We start from the raw sequence: 23,224 nt of genomic DNA on the forward strand, positions 1-23,224 counted from the left end.
AATTTTTCAATTGGTTCCAGATAAGGCGATTAGAAGGGATGCACCAACTTGATGCCAGAGTAAGGAAAAGCTTTATCAACAAGCAGTGTTTCAATATAAGTTAGGAATTTGATTGATGGTAAGATGTTAAACATAGGCAAAAAATACAGTTTAGGAAATGTGTAGTGTGTAATAAACAAATGTAAGTTGCAGAGTAGAAGACAAAAAACATTTTTGCAGAGGAGCAAAAGCACCTTAGCAGATATCAAAAATGCCCACTAATAAATATATAAATACATTATTTACATGTGCTAATATGTTTTCATTATTAGAAATACAAAGAAGTGCTATCTGATATTTATATTGTTGTTGGGGCTAAAAACTTACAAATATTAAATACATTTCCTTAACCTTAGTAACCTCAGTACTGTGCCAAGTGGATCACACAGATGATGCTGTAAGAGGACATAATCCTGCACTGTATCAATGCCCCTGTCCCATGTCCAAACAAACACCAAATGGCCAACCTCCTTCCCTTACTGCTCCATAAACATACAACTAGAAGCAAATCAGAAATATTGGTAATTAACATCAACCCAGTAATAAATATCAGAATCATACGAAGTGTTAAATAATTAGAAACCCCGACAAATAACAACATATATGGAGATATATCATGCCTGCCTAACTGGAACCAAAATGTTTAAGCTAACTTCCCAATTGGCTGATATTATAGATCTTTTTACAAATATAATAACACAAGCACATCTTTACACGACTTAGAAACACAAAGCTGATTTTAAAATTTCCTTTAGACTGCTCTACCAAGAAGTTATGATAAATATCTAGTGTCCGATAATTTGATCAGACATTGATTGATTGAATTTTGATCTCCAAACAACCCTTGTCAATGTCTTTATTTTAAACCAAATTAAATTTCACTTTGGAATCAATATATATTAGGCTTGTCCCGATCCGATCCACGTATCGGATCGGGACAAGAAAAAAAATGCGTATCGGCAAAGCATGTAAAATGCCGATCCAGACTGCCGATCCAGTTTAAAAAAAAAAATCCGGTCCGTATTTTCCAATTTCGCCAATTGAAACGATCCATTCCACTATTTTGCGCCAGTGTTTCCCTGTTTTGCATTTTTATTAAAACTTACAGTAATACTTGCACCTTTAACTGTTTACGGTTTTACTGTTCACTGTGCAATTTCAGATTGCTGAAATTGCACAGTGAACAGGGTTTATCTCTTAATAAACAGGTAAGTTTGTTGTTACCAAGCATTGTGTTTTATTCAATCTCACCTAATTTAGCTGGCTAGATGTTATCAAGAGTACTAAAACCCTTTTCAACATGAGTCTTACAACTAAGGCTAAATACTTTAACTTAAACTTAAAAACATGCTCGGATAGGCTGGTATCGGCCAGTATCGGTATTGGATCGCAAGTGCAAAAACCTGGATCGGGACATCTCTAATATATATATATATATATTTTTTTTTTATTAAACTGATATGTTTGGCCAGGAATAATTGTATAAATTGTGTCATGATGGCATTAAATAACTGTGATAGGATGCCACCTGTGCAACAAATCCAGTCGTGAAATTTCCTCGCTCCTAAATATTCCACAGTCAACTGTCAGCTGTATTATAAGAAAATGGAAGTGTTTGGGAACGACAGCAACTCAGCCACGAAGAGGTAGGCCACGTAAACTGACGGAGCGGGGTCAGCGGATGCTGACGCGCATAGTGCGAAGAGGTCGCCAACTTTCTGCAGAGTCAATCACTACAGACCTCCAAACTTCATGTGGCCTTCAGATTAGCTCAAGAACAGTGCGCAGAGAGCTTCATGGAATGGGTTTCCATGGTCGAGCAGCTGCATCCAAGCCATACATCACCAAGTGCAATGCAAAGCGTCGGATGCGGTGGTGTAAAGCACGCCGCCATTGGACTCTAGAGCAGTGGAGACGCGTTCTCTGGAGTGACGAATCGCGCTTCTCCATCTGGCAATCTGATGGACGGGTCTGGGTTTGGCGGTTGCCAGGAGAACGGTACTTGTCTGACTGCATTGTGCCAAGTGTAAAGTTTGGTGGAGGGGGGATTATGGTGTGGGGTTGTTTTTCAGGAGCTGGGCTTGGCCCCTTAGTTCCAGTGAAAGGAACTCTGAATGCTTCAGCATACCAAGACATTTTGGACAATTCCATGCTCCCAACTTTGTGGGAACAGTTTGGAGCTGGCCCCTTCCTCTTCCAACATGACTGTGCACCAGTGCACAAAGCAAGGTCCATAAAGACATGGATGACAGAGTCTGGTGTGGATGAACTTGACTGGCCTGCACAGAGTCCTGACCTCAACCCGATAGAACACCTTTGGGATGAATTAGAGCGGAGACTGAGAGCCAGGCCTTCTCGTCCAACATCAGTGTGCGACCTCACAAATGCGCTTCTGGAAGAATGGTCAAAAATTCCCATAAACACACTCCTAAACCTTGTGGACAGCCTTCCCAGAAGAGTTGAAGCTGTTCTAGCTGCAAAGGGTGGACCGACGTCATATTGAACCCTATGGATTAGGAACGGGATGTCACTTAAGCTCATATGTGAGTCAAGGCAGGTGAGCAAATACTTTTGGCAATATAGTGTATGTGAAACATTACATCCAGTAATTACAGTGCTTGTGATTAGAGGTGCACCCAAATGCATCAAGATTTATTAGATCCAGTCCGATACCGATGCCCGGGCTTGGCGTATCAGCTGAATGAATAAACCATATATCTTACCATGTTAAAAAAGGTAGTACATTAACACAGATATAAATGTATTTAATATTATTTTGGCAAAATTTGCAGCAAAAAGAAACAAATAGTTTACTGAATTGGATCTTAGTTATCCGATATCCGATCCAGGTATCGGGTATTGGTGCATCTCTACTTGTCATCTATGAATCCTTACAATTATAAATATTTAGAACTTTATCATCAATAAAGTTCTAAACCTAAAGTGATTATTTGAGCGTTATTCAGAAAGTGCATAACTGTAATGATATTATTCAATGCAATTGAAAAATATATAACGATACTATTTTCCTCGTTAGAAATTCTCTTTACCAATGTCACAGTGTCTCATTATTCTACTTGAGCTTTACCCTCATGGGCAAAACACTCAGATGGAGGCCAGTGATACAAAAACAAATAATTTAACATTGTGCAGCTGTCGAATACATCGTATGTGCTAGAAGAACGAAAGCACTGTGGGTGCATGCCTTCAGAGATATGGTATCTAGACTGTAATTTACTCAGCTGGCTCAGGAAATACCAGCCTGCCCATGATGGCACTTCCACCCGGCTACAAACCCAAACAACCCACATGACTTTTTCAGCTGTACTCAGACTTAGTTGAGGGATTGTACATTAAACACCTGGAAGTGAATAACTACACAAAAGCATCAATAAAAAAATGCTGAAAGTAAAAAACAGAATCAAGACATGGCGGAACTATTGGCTCAACCTGGTACTATAATCTAGATAAGCTGCACTAAACAGCAACATCAACAATTGCACAGGTCTAGGTATTTTTCTCCCTAAAAATGTAATGCCACATAAATGTATAGAGCCCATCTGTTGTTGTTTTTTCTCTGTATTGTCAGCAAAAATCTGCTGTAGATTATAAGAAAGTAATTAACCTGATACAGAAATGTGAGTATTCTCCACATTGTCTCGATGGCTGTTAGTGAAAGGATATTTAGCACAGCGCCTCTGGGACATGCAGCTAACATGGCCATATCCACAGCCTGTCATTCAGTACAAGCATGATGCTCTGCGAGTAACTGGGGCAGTGCAAAGCCTCTTAAAAAAGCAAGAGCATGATTTAAAAGAGGTCTCTACGGCTTGACCTTTGTGCTGCTGGAGATCTAAAGCTATTCTACCGGAGGCCACATAAAAACCAGGCAGTTTGAAAAAAATCCAGCTCTGTGGGAGAGAAACTCACTGACACACTTGTGTCTAAACTCCAGTAGCTTACATCATTTAATTAAGATTTACTTTATTTCTCAGAAAACAAAATAAAAGATTTATTTTGGTGATATGTGAATGCACATGTTTATTAAAGCACCCTTGGTCAAATATTTTAAGGTTATGTCAGATCTAGAGACAGAAATGTTGCCCTTACTTTACAAAATACAAAATAGCCCATACTCAGTCAAAATGGCTGAAATCCATTTGTGTATATATTTATTTGTTTTTTGTTTTTTTTGTATTATTGCCATATATGATTTTGGTCTGGACCTTGACTGGACCACCCTTTCATATGCTTTGCTCTAAACAAGGGGTTAAAAAACTGCAGCATTGGTGGGCCAAAGAATGATTTTGTGTGGCCCATACAAAAAAACAGCAAATCAACAATCACACAAATGCTTCTGGTCAGCACAGGTGACAATCTTAATTATTTTTGAAAAGTTGGGTACAGCACAATATATCAGTATTTCGTTTGCTGTTTTTTATTGTTTTATAATGCCATCATAAATAAAACAAACATCCAGTGATGTTCTGTGAGGATCAGACTGGGCTGTCCAAATTCTTCAAACCTTCAGAATCAGAATCAGGTTTATTGCCATTGTTAGTGAAAGAGTTCACAAACTAGGAATTTTTTATGGTACAATCGTGCAACATGAAACATATAATATGAAAAAGCTAAATAAAATTATAAAAATATCTAAAACACTGTGGGTATAAGGCATGCAATAAAATAGACTAATATATACACTTAAAGCTACAGTGTGTAATAATTACAGGGATATAAAGTCAGAAATTTAATATATTATACATAACTATGTTATTTATCATCACCTATGAGCTCAGCCTTTTAACCATAATATTTGCGTTGCCTTAGAATTCGTTATTTATAATTACATAGGAGCGGGTCTCGCAGCCATGGAGGCTGACATCTTTGCGCTACGGCAAGCGCAGAGGCAACAAACTAGCGATTGCGAGATCTCCCATGACGCTCAAAAATAACTACGGCAAGTTGAGAGAGATGAACTGAGACGGTACTGAACAGTAGATGGCAGTATTATGCCTGAGAAGCGTTTAGTCTGCCTGAAACCAAAGAAGAAGAAGAAGAAGCAGGTATACTGCGCATCAGTAACAAGAAAGGTGAACAAGGCGGCAGGCGTGAGTGACTTTGCAAACTGTTTGGCACTGTGTGGCCAAACATCAGACGAATGGAGGATCATGCCTACTCTGTATCACAACGAAAAGCGGTGGACACCGAACCCCCGTCATCTAAGAAGCGGAAACACGACGAGAATAAACGCAAGCGTGACAAGAAACGGCAAAAAACACGGATCAACATTGGCACGGCATTTACACGATGGAAGTCACTGATGGAGGAAAAAGGTTTTCAAAGTGACGCTCAAGTTGCCAGTTTTCTCTTGGACAGGTAATTAATCCTACACACACAATTGTCTAATATCACTGCAGTTTTTGGAGTACAGGATGCTCAGACCTGTCTAAAACAATAACATGCTGCGGCGTGATGATGCTGTTCCTCTCCAGTATACTTATTCAGCAACGTCCCTGACGTTTCACAGGTAATGATTCAGTAATTTTCTGTAAAATAATTTTCTGGATATATACCTCGGTTACTTCTCTCCGGCTCCTTTGGAGATCTTCAAGCCTTTCCTCCTCTGCTCTCACCCCGCTGGCTCCCCTCTCTCGCCTGGCCCTAGCTGCACGGCCTCCCTGCCCTCGCCCTCGTCCTCTCCGTCTTCCTCGCGTTGTAACCCCCGTGCCACCAAAATGACTTAGACTCTGTAAACGGGGAATATATATTCTTCCAGCGAACACAATCTCGCTGTTAAACTAATGACTACAATTACTTCGTCTGTTTATATCACCATGCAAAGCAGCTCACCAAAACGTCACAACGATGTAGAAAAAATAACGGGTATATTTATTATCTTAAGTCTACATGAAATCTATACCCTACTCAGACTAATGAAATACTATCTGTAAAATTATCTATGTAAACAAACCTCATCACTTGAGAAGGTAGGTGATGTGGACGTCGTGGAAGAAATTTTGTCCCGTAACGCTCGCCGTACTGTTGGGGGGGAGAAGCGGTGGGGGGGAGATGTTCATGTTGCTGCGGTCTGCAGTCTGACCGCTAGATGTCGCTGAAAATTACACACTGTAGCTTTAAGATAAAAATATAGATATGAAATATAAAAAGTAAAATAGCATCTTACAAGGAGTACAAATAGAGCAGTGTCCAAAAAGAGCAGTGTAAATGGCATGGGCAGGTTATAGAGTCTGACATATAGTTAGGTGAAATAATCCTTGAAATGAAGTGTGCTTTAAGAAGTGACCCATGAATTATTTTAATATTATTATTTGCAGTGACGTGCGGTGAGGTTCATAGCTGGTGAGGCACTGACGTCATCAGAATCAGATTTGCAAATAGATGCATAGATTGACAGCAGTTTACAGGTTATGTTTCACTTCTGCATCCTTACACATACAAACTGTAGCTCACAAAACACACATTTCCTTAAAAAACAAAACAAAATAAATGTTATTACTGTCTTACCTTTACTTATAAATGAATAGAAGTCCTCCTTATCTTCCTTCAGTTTTAAAAGTCTCTCTGTCTCAATGGAGATCACTGCCAGGGAAGAAAGCCTTCCTTGATCCGTCCTGTTCCTGCCTTATGTTTTCAGTCTCTTGAGCACCCCCTGCCATGAGGCAAGAGAACTGCCTGCCTCACCTCGAACTTGTTCTCTGCCGTTTATAATCGCTCATTACACGAAACACGTTACACAAACACAGTTGGTGACAAAAAGCTCTGTACATTATATACATAAGCCAAATTATTAGAAATAAGTTCACATATTACATTTGTTTAAACCATTTTATTGACGCCGTACAGCAACATGCTCTCTCCGCTTTGCAGCCAGCGCAGAGCCAGGGGTTGCGCAATCCAAGGTGAGGCAGAGCTCGCTGCTGCCTCACCGGCATCGCTTCCAAGCATTTGAATGGGAAAATAAGAAAATTCAGCGATTTTGAACAAATAAAAATCGAAATTGGTGAAGCTACATGAAAAATGAATATTTTTTAGTACAAACCACCGGATGAATATAACAATTTAAATTACTTTATGATTATATATTTTCTTTCTTTCCATGATGGCTGGTGAGGCACTGCCTCACCTGCCTCCCCTGACCGCACGTCACTGATTATTTGAAAAAAGCTAATTTAGACCAAGAAATGAAAAACTGTCAACTGAAAAATAAGAGTTTAAGACGACCTTCACCTTTGGACATTTGGACTCCTCCAAACTAAACCCCCACCCTATAGTTCTAACTGTATGTTTAGACTCATTTTCATGCTAATCGGTCAACCTCCATCAAAGAATTTTGCAGGCTTCAGCTCCATTCATCTTCCCATCACCTTAGACAGCCTTATCTTTCCTTGCTAAAGGAAATGTCTTTCCACACCATTATGCAGCCAACACCCTGTTTCAAAATGAGAATGCTACATTAAAGCTGATGTGGACTGAAATCCATCCCAAATGTAAAGCATTCCGCTTTCAGACCATCTACAGGTTTATAAGATGGGAATTTAAGACTTTTTGTTGTCAGTATTCTATGAATGCCACATATGTCGAGCACAAACTCACTCTACTTCACCTTGATGTCTCTACTACATTCCCCATGACCGTCTGCTGTGTTTTCAGTCCCTATGATGCTGATGCCCACTAATGTTCTCTAATAACCCCTCAGGTTTTCACAGGATAGCTGGATTTATTGTAAGATTAAATTTCTCACTCATTTACTAATTAGCTTCAGTTGTTTTTAACATTTCTGGAAGTAAAGAAACAGTTTGGCAGAGTTTGGGTGGAAGATTTGCTGACTCAAATGCAAGGTACTATCAAAATATCAAACCTTCTTGCTATAATTCACTTGTTTCACTGCCATCAGTTTTCTTCATTGCATATAAAACAATTTCCGCAGAGCAGCTCAGACAATTCATCGTTAGAATTTTTACAAGTACTGACATAAAATTGACTCTACGAGCAATCAAAATCCCCGCTGTATAAACACATATAGGATGGCTTCTATAGCAACGTCACCTGAGCTGAATTTCAAACAACCTTCTGTCTTTTCTCTTCCCTTTGTTGGCTTGTGTGCTGTTGTCTAGGCACCGTGAAGTCCTCACTCAGGAGACGCCCCAGTCAGTCCCCAGAGTGCACCGCTCCCGTCTACAGGAGGAGACCACACCAATGCTTTCCTCAATATTTACAAAACAAACACTTCACCTAAAGAAGGCCTCGGTTTATGTTCCAGATGGTGGATCAATAATTTGTGCACACTGCAGCTTTTCAGGTACACACAATCCTGTTTTTTTTTTCTCTCTATGAGGACTGCTGCAGACAGCCCACGTGGTTAAGAAATTAACTTTCATTGAATAGGAGTTAGCTGTGAAATCCTGTGGTGGGGATCGTTGTTGGGCAAAAAATAAAATAAAGAGGTCATGTGTCTGTGAAGCATCCAGCAAGAAAGGCACCCACCCATCCTCAGAGGCATTTCCCAACCCAAAGCCAGCAGATGTATTTAACAACAACAGGGTGGTAACATGAGGATTACCACATTTTTCATTCAGTATAAAGCAAAAGGATTAAAAATCAAGCTTTAAAACGATCTTTCCACTGCAGGGCAACAAAACCAGAGTTTTACTTTAGGAACTAAGTCCAAAACAATTCATGGTTTACTATTTCAGGCTTAAAGAAAAAAACCTAAGAAGAGTACACAATTAGAAAAAAAATAGATAAACTATACGTTTAACTAACTCTATCTTTTATTTCTAAACAGATAAATGTACGGATATGACATATTATTTAATATGCTTAAATAGTCAGACACAAGACAATTAATGAATTATTACTGCCAACAAATCAATGGACTATTTTGTCCTTATAATCATAGTTTAGTAATAATCAATAACTTAAAAGAAGACATAAATAATCAAAGATAATAACCTATGATCTTTTCATCTAATTTTATTTTCCTTCTCCGGCCATCTGTTTTCCTCTGAAGAAGCAGATAAACAACTCTTACCATTCATGGCTGCAGATATAAGGCTCCCAGGCAGCGAGGGAGATCCTCTGCTCAGCTGGCTAGGTATCAGACATCTGCTGAGAAAAAAAGAGATCTTGGTGTTATTGTGTGTGCGTCACAAAGTGATGGAAGTACAGCAATCTGGGAATGAGAAAGCTAGCAAAATGTATGAAGATTGGAAAAGAGAAGAAAACAAAGGAAAACAATGACGACACACTTTTCATAAAGGTAAACTGATTAAGAAACAGCAAACTGCTGACTGGGCTGGTAGAGGAACAGATTGGAGGAGAAGAAGGAAAACAGACAGATAGAGGAGGAAAGGCTTTAGATACACAGACACTGTGTGTTTTTTACTTCATTTTTTTTGGCAGATTTAGTTTCAGAAAACAAAAAAACGCAGAAAAAAGCATCAAAGTGATAATAACACATTACGAAAGAATCAACTCCTAAACATTTTTTTTCAACTTGCTCAGAAACAGTTTCATGTAATCCCTAAATAAAATCTTGATTTTCCTGGTTGTATATTTAAAAGGCATAAAACACAAGTAATTAAGCCTCTTAACAAAGCAGCAATTGAGTTATTATCACTTATCTTTAGCTTTAATATCCTGTGGCAATCAGCAAATAACTTAAAATGCATTGAAAGTATATATTCCAATGTTTAAAAAAAAAACAGTTTGAAAACTAATCAAATTTATCATCATTCCACCTCACTGGTCAAGAGGGAAATGAAGCCCTTGTACTTCTTGCGGAGAGCCCACCTGCCCCCACCGTCCTCATGACCCTCTACAGAAGCACAATAGAGAGTGTTCTGACCAGCTGTCTCACTGTGTGGTGTGGAGGCTGCAGCGCCGCAGACTGGAAGAATCTATCTATGTCTGATCTATGTCTATCATTCTTTTTCTACAGTTTAACACGTTCTTTGTCTGCACTATGCTAAATTGGGCAATGCGCCAAAGTCCCCTAACCCACCAATTGCTGTGCATTGCCAGTCCGAAATGCAGTCGAACTTTCCATAATTTTGAAAACACAAATACATGCACATGCACATATTTTCGATGATGAAAATATGCACAGTAGCAATGTAGAAACTGAAAGAACAGCTAGCCATAAGCAGATCCGCTACCTATACATCTGAAAAACTGTTGACTACACCAGCAGATGGCCAACTAATCCAACAGCTAACGACTTGTTATAAACTGTAAAATAGAAATAGAAACTCTGCAGAATGAGAAGATAAATACAAATTTGTATGTATACCACATCAATAAATGTAATAATACAGTATGCTACTCTATTTTAGCAGTAATCACGGTAAAAACAGTTGTTGTTTCAAATATTGACAGTTGGGGTATATATTTTCTTCCCTAACTCTTATATTAACACAACGATACCAAGAAACTGCTTTTTTTTACTATCATCCCAGGAGAACCTGCTCTTGCTTAGAGGCACAATAAAGAAAGCTGAATATCCAATTGATGCATGACTGCTGCCTTTGTTTACTACTCTGTATGATAGAGTTTTCATGAAGGTATCAAACAAATAAATCAAGTTGTACTGTTGATTGTAGCGCTTAGGGAGAAATCGAAATTGAGTGAGATTAAAACTGGCAGGTGAGCGTTTAACAAAATATTCATGTGAAAGTCATACGCAACTGACAGCAATGAGTTTGGATTATTACCAACGGCTTTGGTTGAGACTTGGCTAGATTTCAACAGCATTGCAAATTTAATTTCCATATATTTGTCTGAAATATACAATGATAATGTTTAGACATAAAAAAGTTAAACTGTTGTCAGGTTTAGAGGGTAGCTGTTTCCCCCACCAGGGTCTTACCTGATGCAATCAATTCAATTAAACTTAAACAAAGACCTGCAGTTTTTATTGTGCGTATATATACTATCATAGTATCTTTACACTGAGAGCTGTCAGAAAAAGAACAAAAAAACAACATGTGGGCTGGTCAGCGGTAAAGAGAAGCTGCTATAACAGCCGCCCTATCTCTGTGACGTAAGAGAGGTGTTTATATGAATACAGAGGGCAAAGAGAGGTTGCTAGATAATCTTATTTTCCTGGAAAACAATACCTGAGGCATTGTGGTCAATGGAACCAAGCACTAGCTGATAGTGAGATGCTACTGCTGTCTCTACTATTACTGTCTCACACATCATGTGGGGCTCTGGCAACCTTTTAAAACAGGACAGCTTATTACAATGACTGTATATGCTGAGTAAAGAGGTATGTCTTGTAAAAAGATGGTAGAAAAAACAAAGATGGATTTATGGCTGTAGGAATAGCAGTAGGGGTGACTATTGGCATGGGTGTTGCAATCAGTACGTTTCACAATACTTGATTCAAAATATGACTTTATCACAATATTATCCGCAATGTTTTACAGCTAGTGCTGTAAATATTCATCAGAATCCAGGTTGTTTGGGGTTTGAGTTAGTCCTCGTCCTCTATGTGACAGCCTCAACTTCAGAAATAGTGCTTCACCGCACAGCAAAATGGCTCAATAACTCTATCTGCCAGAGCGGCGTTGCAGAGGTAGAGGTAGCATTGTTATTGTCATGATTGCAGCCCTGATAGCTGATCTAATTACTCTCTTCAATCACCTGCCGAACCCTCCCCGCTTACTAATTATCTTTCATCTTATCCACCTGCCCCTTCTGCTTTATGTACGGTTCAGCCCAGCTATCGGGGCCAGATCATTGTATGATGTTTTGTTTGTTAGTCTTTTTGTCTTGATCACGTCCTGGCTGAGCGTGCTTTGTTCTTGTTTTGGCTCAGTGGAGGAGCCAGTTTAAAGTTCCATAGTTTTCCTGGTGTCTTGTTATGTTTCTATCTCTCAACTGCTGAGCCTGCCTGTTTCCATCTGAGCGTGTCTGCCTGAGCAAGCTGCCAGACTCACAGGACTCAAATTCTGCCAGAAAGGTCTGTGGATTCCTGGAACCCTGGATCTCTCTGTTCCTGATCTGATCAGAACCTCCAACCGGGTTTCAGACTCCTGGATCTTACAACCGTCCTTGTGTTGGACTGTTTCCTTGATATGGCTCGAACTTCTGTCTTCTCACTGGGCTGCTGCATGGGGTACACTCCGTGAGGCTCTGCACCGTATCTTGTTGACAGTCCATCGGCTAGATCCTGCCTCCTCCTGAGGATGGACTGAACTGTTACACGAGCGTGCCAGTGATGGGTGGCTCCCCGCAGCCACTGCGTATCCGCATATCCACAGCTCCGCGTTCCTTTCCGTCTGTGTTTTTTTTGTTAATAAACCTTTCGAAACTTCCCACTATCTGTCTCGCCTGATGGGTCCATCTGTCCTGTTATATAAAAGTTATAGTCTAAAATGTTTGTTTTTTTAAACTGATACTAACTGAAATTAATACTCCAATGTCCAGCTCAATTTTGGTTTTGGGACAATTACAGATTATTTATCTGTCTTTCTTATTTTGCTTTCAAAAAGATGCTGTTTCTCACAAATCTTTAGATTTCTGTATTACAATGCACACTTCCCTTCTCACAAGTGCCAGAGATTTTCTTTTGAGTCATTTTTGGGGATTTTGCTTTCCTGTTCTAGACTGCAAACTAGTGGGGACACTGCAGTTATTTTGTAATGTACAGATGTGTCTGTACACGCCAGCTCTGCTATTTACTTAAGATAATTAAAGCAGGTGGCCTCTGTCTCTGCATGCTCTTGATTTAATCTTTGGAGTTATTTAGGCACAACCTCAATCATGACACTAATAAAGGCCCACTACCATTTTCAAACCAAAACTCAGAAAAAAATAAAAGCATGTTTTTTATATTCAAAAAGTATTCATGATTTAAATTTATTCTCTGAATTAGGCCGCTTTAAAGCACCCCTATTTTCCTACATTTAAAAAATAAAAAATATAAACATGGAGGCCCTCAGAGCGTGTTTCTTGCCATTTGTGCAGGAAAATCCATCTCAGATTAAGTAGATGGCCTTTATCTTATTTTTCAGCCCTTCTCTAGATGAGCTATTTTGGGCTTTCCAAGCCTCTGTCCTCTGGAAGGATGCACCCCCCACAACCCGCATCCATGACAACCAATCAGACTTTGTAAAGATCGCCTAGGAGCGTGGAATAATACATTAGATGAAGTAGGTGATGCTACAGACCACTTTGGACAGCATATTTCCCCTGATGACATCATAAGGGGAATTAATTTAAAAAGGAACATTGAGCACACATTAGCTAAAAGGTGGAGAAAGGCAGTGAGAGAGTCAAAAGGTTTTGTATTTTTCATTTGTAAATCTCACACACATGTTTCAGGACACATATGACTGTTACAAATGTTTTATAATGTTAATTTTGCATAGTATTGGACATTCGAGTTGAAATTGGGATGCAGACTTAATCAAGGCTGGGCCTTGTTGGGTGACCCTTACCAAACCCAATCAGACTTCTTATTAATGCCACACTATGTCTCTTTCCTTAAATATTCTCTCTCTATGCATTTAGATTTCATCATTAGAGCTGGTTATTTTAGCATGGTTTAAAACATTTGGCAGGTACAAAACAGCTTACATTTGCAAGAATAATTGGGATTACATTGTTTTTAAAAGGACACATTTGCTTCTGCCAAAACTTCTGACATCAAGCTATGCCAAATCTATTTACTGTGTCAAAATATTATATTTAGCTAGCATTAATTTCTTTGTAGTGACCCTTTTTCTATAGAAGTGACATGTTCAACAATACAAAACAAATCACAAAAGATGTTTGAAAAGTTCCCATGCTGGAACTGGTTAAAGGTGCACAAATGGACCATAAGGTAACTTATGGTCCATTTGTGCACCTTCAACAGAGCTCAACAGAGCCTTTTCCTTAGTGAAAGTATAAAGTCAGCTGATTGAAAAGTCATATCAGGGAAAATACAGTCATGTTGTTTTTGAATTTGAAAGTGCAATAAGAAAAACAACAGAAAATATGTGTACACTAATCTATATTTCTTATGAATTCAATGACATTTTCAAAATCAAAAGAAATACCCTTGTCCCATTTTAAATTGGAATTTTCAACAGAGACGTTCTTATACTCGTATGCAGAGAATATGTTTCGATATCAAAATATAAAAGATAACATCATGAATACTTCAGTCATTTAACAGTTATATATTATATTAACAGGAGTATAAAAAATTATAATATTTAGATTTCTTTACATAAAAGAATTTAGATTATGTCTGTTTTTGTAAATAAAAATTCTATATAACAAAGAAGTTTAAATGAAATGGTATGATTTAAGTAAATGGGAATTAAATTGTTTGCTTAGAGACATGAAATGGAAATAGGGAGAGAAAAATCTGGGGGTGTAAAATAAGAATATTAAAGGGCTAAGAGGCAAATTTCCAAAGAGGCTTTTAAAACCTAATAAAAATCTTGATTGATCTTGATATTGATGATCTAGGACAGCTAAAAACAAACCAAATATGATTTAGAACTAAGAAACTGTGAACAATAGGGACAGATCATGTAGTTAAATATTACAGTTACTGAGATTCAAAGTTAACTTTAATAGCTTGTACAGATAAATACCAACAACCTTATATAATATTATCCCTCAAATTTAACTTTATTTTATGCCAGAAGTCTTTTGATAAAGAAAATGTGTCCTATTAAATTTTCTAAGTTCAGAAACCAGCTTACTAATTTTCCTGTCAATGAAATGAAACTATAACTGAAACATAGTTATGTTGTTCCAAAGTCCAAGTTCTTACTCACATCTACTCACCGTTCAATCTGACCTGGCTTAGACCATTTTACTAATAAATGGCCAAACCCTCTAACCATACATGCACATTAGATCATCCAATCCATTCTTTCATCATAAAGCTATGATGAAAAAGAAAGGATTTTACAAATAACGGAAGATGGTCTCTCAGTGCAAATTACTTGTAAAAACAGAACAAGAAATCCAGGCAACCTCTTTAATTCAGTACCCAGTTCATCCATCTGTTGTTTCATCACTGGGGCATGACATCAGAAAATCGCAAAACTGTAATACTGCTGGTAAATATTGCAATGCCTATAGAGACAGCACTGAATCCCTATTCCCTCCTATCTTTGTGGGCTTATTGCAGTGAAACCCTATGCAACAGGCTAAATCTGACATTGGCATATAAACATTACATTTGTGACTCTAAGGCTGTGATCTAAAAAAGGTTTTCATGCATAAAAAACAAATGCAATCTTCCTTCGTATTGCAACTGCAAAACTGATTAACAAACCGGTTACTAAGATCATTGCATTGGTTGAAATTACAAATGCAATTTATTTTATGTATTTTCTTCATAAGTAACCGGAATATTACCACCTTAAAAGAGCATTCCAAATTTAAGGTGCTCTGTGTATGAGCAGATACATTTTCCAAAACTTAAGTTAAATACCAGCTTGTGTTTGCATGCTGTTTATATGTTGTTGTTTTTTTAAACTACAGTATCTTATGCAAATGTTTACAATATTTTCAGAACTCGTATCCACTCTCATGCACAAACACTTGAATGCCTTGAAGCGTGTGAGGTATATTCTTACCTCTTGGTTGTTCCTGTAATATACATGTACAGCCTCACTGTTCAAACAGGGCATATCCTGGACATATCCAACAAGGAATCAGCAAAAGGATGTGAAGACACCCTTTACATAAACAGAATTTGTTTTGCTTTCTTGTGTTTTTTTTCAATAACTCTAGATAATTATACTTAGATACTATCAACATGTAACAAAATCTTTCTTTCAATGCCGGATTTGAGACATTGTGTACATCAAAAGAGGGTTAGTTGCTCAGATTATTGACCCATTACGCAGAGGTCACAAATGAATCAAAGATCCTTTGACTCTAACCAGCATGCTGATTGACACCTGTGTGCACCACACCAATCTAGATAGTTTGGCATATCAATGCTTTGGCTTGTGTGCACAAGTGTGTCCAACACACCCTCCTCTCACAGAAGGAGTCCCTGTTCTGCCTTACACAGTCCAGGAAGCTCAGCGGAACCGTGGAAATAAAGACCCCAGTGTGTGTGTTGGTGTGTGTATGTGAATATAAACACTGTGTGTTTTGCCAGTTCACAAGTGTATAGGAGCAGATAGATGCAATGACATGCAGAAATATGCACCTTCCTCTGTTATTTTCCAGGCTAAAATCCAGGACATTGCTGCTAGAGGAGTCATTTATATCTTTATAACACAGTTATGGGTCAACTTAATAAATAACTTTGGTCTCTATATCTGAAAGAACATTCTCCATCCCCCAATACAAATACAACATCTCAGCATTGTTTCTACATCATTTTAATGTTTTTAAATTTTATTTTTTGCTTATTTATTGCTTTTTGCTTATCTTTTTTTTATTATAAAGCCAAACTGGCCACTATTATGTATTTATTTCTATGCATCTCCAACCGTTAATGAATAATGAACACTCAAAGTCCATCCCTGGTCTCTAACATCACCACAAGGAGTGCACATGTGTACTGTCATGGTTTTGGTTCCTTTCAAGTTTTATCTCTGAGTTTTCATTTGTTTTATTTCCATTTTTGTGCTCTAGTTATTTTTGACTGTATCTTAGCCTACGTTCACACTGCAGCCTGAATTGATCTAAATCTGATTTTTTTTGCCCATATGCGACCTGGATCTGATCTTTTCATGGCAGTCTGAACAACACAGATCCAATTTTTCCAATGCGACCCAGGCCACTAGGCTATGTGGTCCTGAATCCGATACAAATTGGATATTTTCAAATGCGACCTGTGTCTGAACATTATTAATACCCGACATAGGTCACTATTCTGCGTCTTGCTAGGCAGAAGTGGCAAGAAAAACAACAACCATGGCAGATGATGATGCGGAGAGCAGTATTTATGTTTAAACATATTGAAAAAAAAAAGTTTTATGTCTGGAAAAGACCGCTAGATGTGTGCCGGCACTACCATTCCATAAACATGGAGCATGCTGGCCTGCAACATCATCGTGTCCTCTACTGCACGTGCGGGACACTTGCGTTGTATGACTGCAGTTCATGCAGGAGATCACATACAAGTCACATATTTTTGGAAATATGAACGGCAACGCAAGTTCATATTGTTTGTCCCATTCTGTCATTCTCCTTTTCCTCAGCTCCCTTCTGGCCCCCTCTGTTCACACCTGCTCCCAATCTGCTAATTAGCCTGGTCTTTGTTTCTCTCTCCAATTTATTCTCTTCCTGTTTAGTCACTCTTTGCTGGTTTGTCATCATTTCTTTGCCCCCTTTTTGTAAGCAAGGGCGTAGGTTTGATTTTAACTTTGGTAGGGACACGATTGGTCGGGTGTCATTGGTGCTATGCAATATGCACGCCCTTTTTTATGCTCGATGTGAGCATCCGTACTGATAAGAGGAATTCAATGTTAAAAGAGAAAAGCATAATTTTGCTACATTAATAAAAATTAAATAAAAGAAACACTACACTCATTAGATGCTGTTTATCAATGTTTGAAGCATTAATTGATTATTTCAATAATCGTCAACTAATTTAATAATTGATTCATCATTAACTGGAGTATAAAGACTCTAAAACATAATATAAATGTAAAATGTGTCTTTTTCCAACAGAGCAACCCACTTAGATCAGTAATTATACCAAAATTGTAAAACTACAATACATATATATAATCAAAATTCTCCATCCAGAACTCCTCATGTGGAAATATTTTAGTTTCACCTGGTTTATTTAGACATCACCTGAAGCACTGAATGGCAGCTGCTTCACCTACAAGCTGCCCTGCATCATTATTACTGGATATCTGTGTTTCCTATAATCATATAATGTATAAGTGCATTTTTAATAGTAAAGGATTAAATGTAACACAACCTTTTATCATTGTCCTATATTGCTACTGTCTGACTGTATAAATAGCTCCTTATGTATATTTTCTTTTTAGTGGCATCATCTACAAACACAACACTGAGAATGAGCCTAAGTTTATTAAAATATAAAATCACTTTTAACAATTATAAAAGACAATATAACACTATCTTATCTGTAATTTAATAATATCCAAAATAAACAGTCAGATTCCAGCATTTTTACCAGACATTAATGTTTGTACTAATTTACTTATAGACTGTGTGGAAATCTAAGATAAAATCAATGTTAATATTCTTCATCTGTTTGTTCTTCTCTTTATCCTATTTCTAGAAGTATAAATAGTCAATTAAATTATTATTATTATTTGGAACCCTAATTATGCTTTTTAAACGATATACAGCAGATGTTTAGCCGCCATTTCTTGTTGTTTTCCTCTATAAGAGAAATAACACCTGCTAATAATTATACCTGAACTTCCTCAGAGTCATCAAAAAATGAAACCAGTAACAGCAACTAAATATTGGTAAAAAGGAAACCGTCACATTTTCTTTTTTAGGTGGCTGTGGCTAAGAATCAGAAATGTTGATGGCTTACAGCCTTTATTTGCCCATTTTGTGTCTTCAGAACTCCTGGCTGACTCAGAATATTTCGTTTTATAAAAGAAAAAAAAAGGTTTTTGTTTTTTAGTGTACATGATATTCATTTTTTTTATTGGGACTAGTTTCATAGTCTAATATTAATTGTAGTAACCGCTGCATTCTAGTGTGAATAAATTTTCAATGTTGTGCTCCAAGCACAGCGGACTAGAAAACAGCCAATCAGAAAGAGAGAAGGCGGGACCTAAGGCAGAACAGCCAATGAGAGTGGAGTTAAACAGCGCAGCACAGTTCAATGCGCTGCTAGGTGAAAGGGACAGGAGAGACCAGGCAGAGGAGCTGCGAGAGGAAAAGAGCCACTGCTGTAAATTATAAACATGTTGCTCACATCCAATTATTGGTCGGGACAATTAGGACGGTTCAAAACTTTGGTAGGGACATGTCCCTATGGTCCCTATGCAAACCTACGCCCATGTTTGTAAGTATTCCTGGTTCTCAGTTTTTGTGGATTTTGTGGATTTATGTTTTGGATTTTTGCTTCTGTTGAACTTTTGTTATTAAACCTTCAAGTAACCACCTTAAGCTTTTTTGTCTGCATTTGGGTCCTGTCAAACCTCCTCCCTCACTGTGACATATTGACGCTTTGCAAATCATGACTGCAATTTCTGAAGCTCTAAAATGGCATTGCTGGTAAATAATCAGTTTAGCCTTTTCCACATTTTGTCAAGTTATAATCACAAACCAAAATTAAATTTTGTTGGTATGTCTCCCAACAAGCCTTACCAACAAGGCCCAGAGACCTCCAATGACACTGACACTCTCCCTCCCCCGTTCAGGACCTAGAAGCTACACCAACGTAGCATCTCCAGACCTCCTGCGTTACATTAACACATACATATGTCTATATACTATATATTGTATGTTTTATATTGTATATAACTATAGATTCTGTATTCTATATATATCTATTTTGTCTGCACCATCAACACCAAGTCGAATTCCTTGTAAGAGCAAACCTACTTGGAAATAAATCTGATTGTGATTTTATGTGGTACAACAACAGAAAGAAGGGCATCATTTTGATAAGGGTAAAAAAAATTAAAGCTGAGTTTCAAAGTTTGTTTTCCAAACAAATGAATATATGGAAAGTGTTAAGAACATCTGCGTCCAGTCCTTCATAGTACGATAATGATAAATAACATCCAGTGTAACTTCAGAAGTAAACTTGTAACTTCATATCAGTAAATCGAATATAATATACAGTATGTATTATTATTATTATTATTATTTTTTGTATTAATGTTTTGTATTAATAATACAAAACATCGAGATCAATGTCCACAGAAAATAGAAAAAACCTTCTACTTTAATCCCAAAGGGAATTTGCAAAGTTCGATGGAAAACTACTTCAACCATTTACCATTAATATATATTGAACTCTTAATTAAACACAGAAGTAGTAGCACTGTGCTGCTTTGCTTTTCTTCAGCGGGGGGATCTGTTCAGAGTTGATTATTAGATGGTTTGAGATCATTTCAGGCAATCTTGGAAGAATGTTAGTTCAGACGGCAAAGAACAATCCCAAACATACAGCAAGAGTCAAAATGAAATGGTTGTGATTATTGTCTGTTTCAGAATGTCTTAGTTAAAGTCAAAGCATTAAATTCAATTGAAAATCTCTAAACCAGACGTTACAAGGTGATTTGCAGAGACATAATTTCCCTAAAATTGAGATTTTACAAAGAAAGGGCCGAGGTTTAAGGCTGTAGATGTGTAAAGTCGTCACAGACATACCTGAAAGGATTTGCAACTATAAATAAAGCAAAGAAGGGGAAGGCTTCTGAAGTTTTGACTCAGATGGACTAAATATAAATTGATAATAAAAAAGTTGTAAAAGAAAAAGCTTCAGAGTAATTCTCTTCTGTTGGTCTGTCACGGGTAGATGGGGTCAAATCTTTGTGCAAGGGAGCGTGGTTATGTCATGCATTGCCTTGGCAGGTGGATATGCAACAGCCTCTGCTGGGATGCAGCCAGATGTCACAGCTACTGGGGTTTAAATGGACTTTGCCACTTCAGCAAAGAATGCCTCTAAGCAGCAGAAGAACAGTGCTCAGACACACTCTAGGCAATCTCTATAATGTGTCTTCTTCGCTGCAGCGAATTAGCAGATATATGCCTCATGCCTAAACAGCTTTACTCCTCTTGCTCCAATTCTCACAATCAGTAATAAAAACAGGCTTTTACCTCAAAGCTTGATGACAAGCTTAGCTGTCATGAGCTGAAAACAAACAGTAGTAACCTGAGCTTCAGCTCTCTTCTTTATAAATCTGATTTACAATGAAATAACCACACTTTGCCTCCTTTTTTTTTTTTTTCTGAAGACATGATGATTAACCTCCAGTGTGGTATCAGTACCACATAATTTATCCTAAATGATTTATCCAACATGAAGCATAATTGCCTTTTTGTCTCCAAAAAGTGTGTTAATCTGTGAGCTTCAGTTGAAGTTGATGTGTTATTTGTAGAAAACATCCTTTTGGAGGCATTTTTTCCAGCCATGTGGTGTGTTCCCCATCTCAAATGCAGACAATAGGCTGATTTTTCAGGACATGTTTCTAAAATAAATAAATAAACCCACATCTTGTCAGGACGGAGGGTCCACTGCAGCAAATCAGTGTGAGAATAGGAAGCACCGCATTGCCTGTGATCAGGCTCCTTATTTCATTTAATAAAGCAGGACGTCCCACTTACCTTGACAGAGCAGGTTTGATATATAAATAAATAAATCAATATCTTATTTACGGAAACTGGTGCTACATGAGCCGGTGTTTTATCTCTATTTTCTATGTTATTTTTTTCTAAGCGACAAAATGATGTTTAATAATTTACCTGTTGCGGTGGAGCAGCGGTGAGGATCGACATCCAGGAGGACAACCGGAGCTGCTGAGAGGGAGGAACCGCTCCAGCTGCTGGGGCGGGAGCGCACTGGAGATGGGCGTCTCCAGATCCTCTGGCAAGCTGTCCGTGCTCACCTGCACTGTTTCCGACTGGGGCTTAAAAAATAAAACTTTTCCATATTTAATAATATATATATATATATATATAGAAGCATCTTTTTTTTTTTTGCAGAGAAGGTTATATTCGTACGGAAGAGGATTAGGGCCACTGAAAAAAAAGTTAACTTTTTAAATCTTATTTCAATTTAACATGGGAAAAAAGTCAGTCTTTTTTCTCAGAATTCTGACTTTAATCCATGAATTCTGACTGAATTCTGACAATAAAAAAAAGTCAGAATTCTAATAAAAAAGTCAGAATTCTGAGATTAAAGTCAGAATTCTGAGGAAAAAGTCAGAATTCTGACTTTTTTCCCATACTATACTGAAATAAAATTAAAAAAAATCAGTTAACTTTTTTTTTTTTTCCAGTGGCCCTTATCCTCTTCCGTATATTGGATTTCAAAGTTATGCTATTAATTAATTCTTAAGAGATATATACGATTTTTAAAATAGTGACACATTCTTGCTATCAGTCCACATTCTTGCTCCAGACCACTCAGGTCTTCTGGCTCCAGCCTGCTCTGCATACCTAGAACCAGAACTAAACGTGGAGAAGCAGCATTTAGTTCCTATGCTCCACTTATCTGGAACAAACTTCCAGAAAACTGTAAAAGTGCAGAAAGCCTGAGTTCCTTTAAATCAAGACTAAAAACACATTTGTTTAGGATTGCCTTCGACTGTTCTAGTTAAACAGTTCAACTGAAACATCATTAGTTCAACTTTTTTTATTTTCTTTAGTCCAGCCGTTTTTAATGTTCTTTTTTATTTCAGCATTTCTTATGTATTTTTTCCTACTTGTTTTGATTCTCTTTTATTTTCCTATATTTTAATCATGTAAAGCACTTTGCATTGTCTTTGTACTGAATTGTGCTATACAAATAAATTTGCCTTGCCTATTATTTATTTAGAATAGAATAGAAAATCCTTTTTTTGTCCCACAATGGGGAGATTCTGATGTTTACAACAGAAAAAAGATTATAGAAAAAAGGGTCACACAAATGTGGACCTTAGAAAAATGTATAAGAATAATATAAAATTAAAGAGTTAAAAAATAAACAAGAATATACTGTAAAGTAAAGTGTTTTAACTACATAAAAACTGTGCACCTGGAGAATAAATAACCAATATACAGCTATGGGCATTTTATAAAGTAATGGATATTTTAAAAATAGCAGCAACATCAGAGATGTGCAAAATGACAGCAGCATGTTATTTAACTGACTAAGGTAGAAATTGTGCAAAATCAGCATGAATGTAACAACTTATTGAGGCTGTTGGACACAGTGATGGTTATAGAGTCTTCCAGCTGCTGGGAGGAAGAATCTGTGATAACGCTCCCTGGTGCATTTAGGGTGCAGCAGTCTGTCACTGAAGGAGCTCTCCAGTTCTGCAAAAGCTTCATAATAGGGGTGGGACATTATCCACTTTGTTATTTGATCCTTTAACTATTTTTTAACATTATTTTATTATTTTTTTTTATTATTTTTTTTTTTTCCCCATTCCTAAACACCTTTTGTCCTTATTTAAGTTTGGTCCCTAACAGCCTTAAACTTGACTGATATAAAGAAAAATAAAGCAAAATATCAATGTTTAAAGTAGATTCAAAT

The 23,224-nt window shown here is 37.4% G+C and overlaps 1 protein-coding gene across 7 annotated transcripts in view; it reads right to left on the reverse strand.

The window, feature by feature from the left end:
- The window catches only part of itsn2a (intersectin 2a), a 59,095-nt gene extending 37,502 nt beyond the window's left edge, over positions 1-21,593 (reverse strand). For 6 of the 7 annotated variants that reach the window (XR_005279937.1, XM_038276544.1, XM_038276545.1 and 3 more), the window contains exons 1-2: positions 21,451-21,593; positions 9,095-9,168 (exon numbers count right to left, since the gene is read on the reverse strand). Coding sequence is in view for 6 of the 7 variants with exons in the window: in XM_038276544.1 (XP_038132472.1) it covers positions 9,095-9,101 (7 nt within the window). In the remaining variant the exon portion in view is untranslated. Of the gene's footprint in view, positions 1-9,094; positions 9,172-21,450 lie in introns of all 7 variants that reach the window. The other variant, XM_038276541.1, reaches the window with a different exon arrangement.
- Positions 21,594-23,224: the final 1,631 nt, after the last annotated feature.

This window comes from Cyprinodon tularosa, unplaced genomic scaffold (genome assembly GCF_016077235.1).
Source record: "Cyprinodon tularosa strain WSP-4 unplaced genomic scaffold, ASM1607723v1 ctg125, whole genome shotgun sequence".
In the NCBI taxonomy this organism is placed as follows: domain Eukaryota; kingdom Metazoa; phylum Chordata; class Actinopteri; order Cyprinodontiformes; family Cyprinodontidae; genus Cyprinodon; species Cyprinodon tularosa.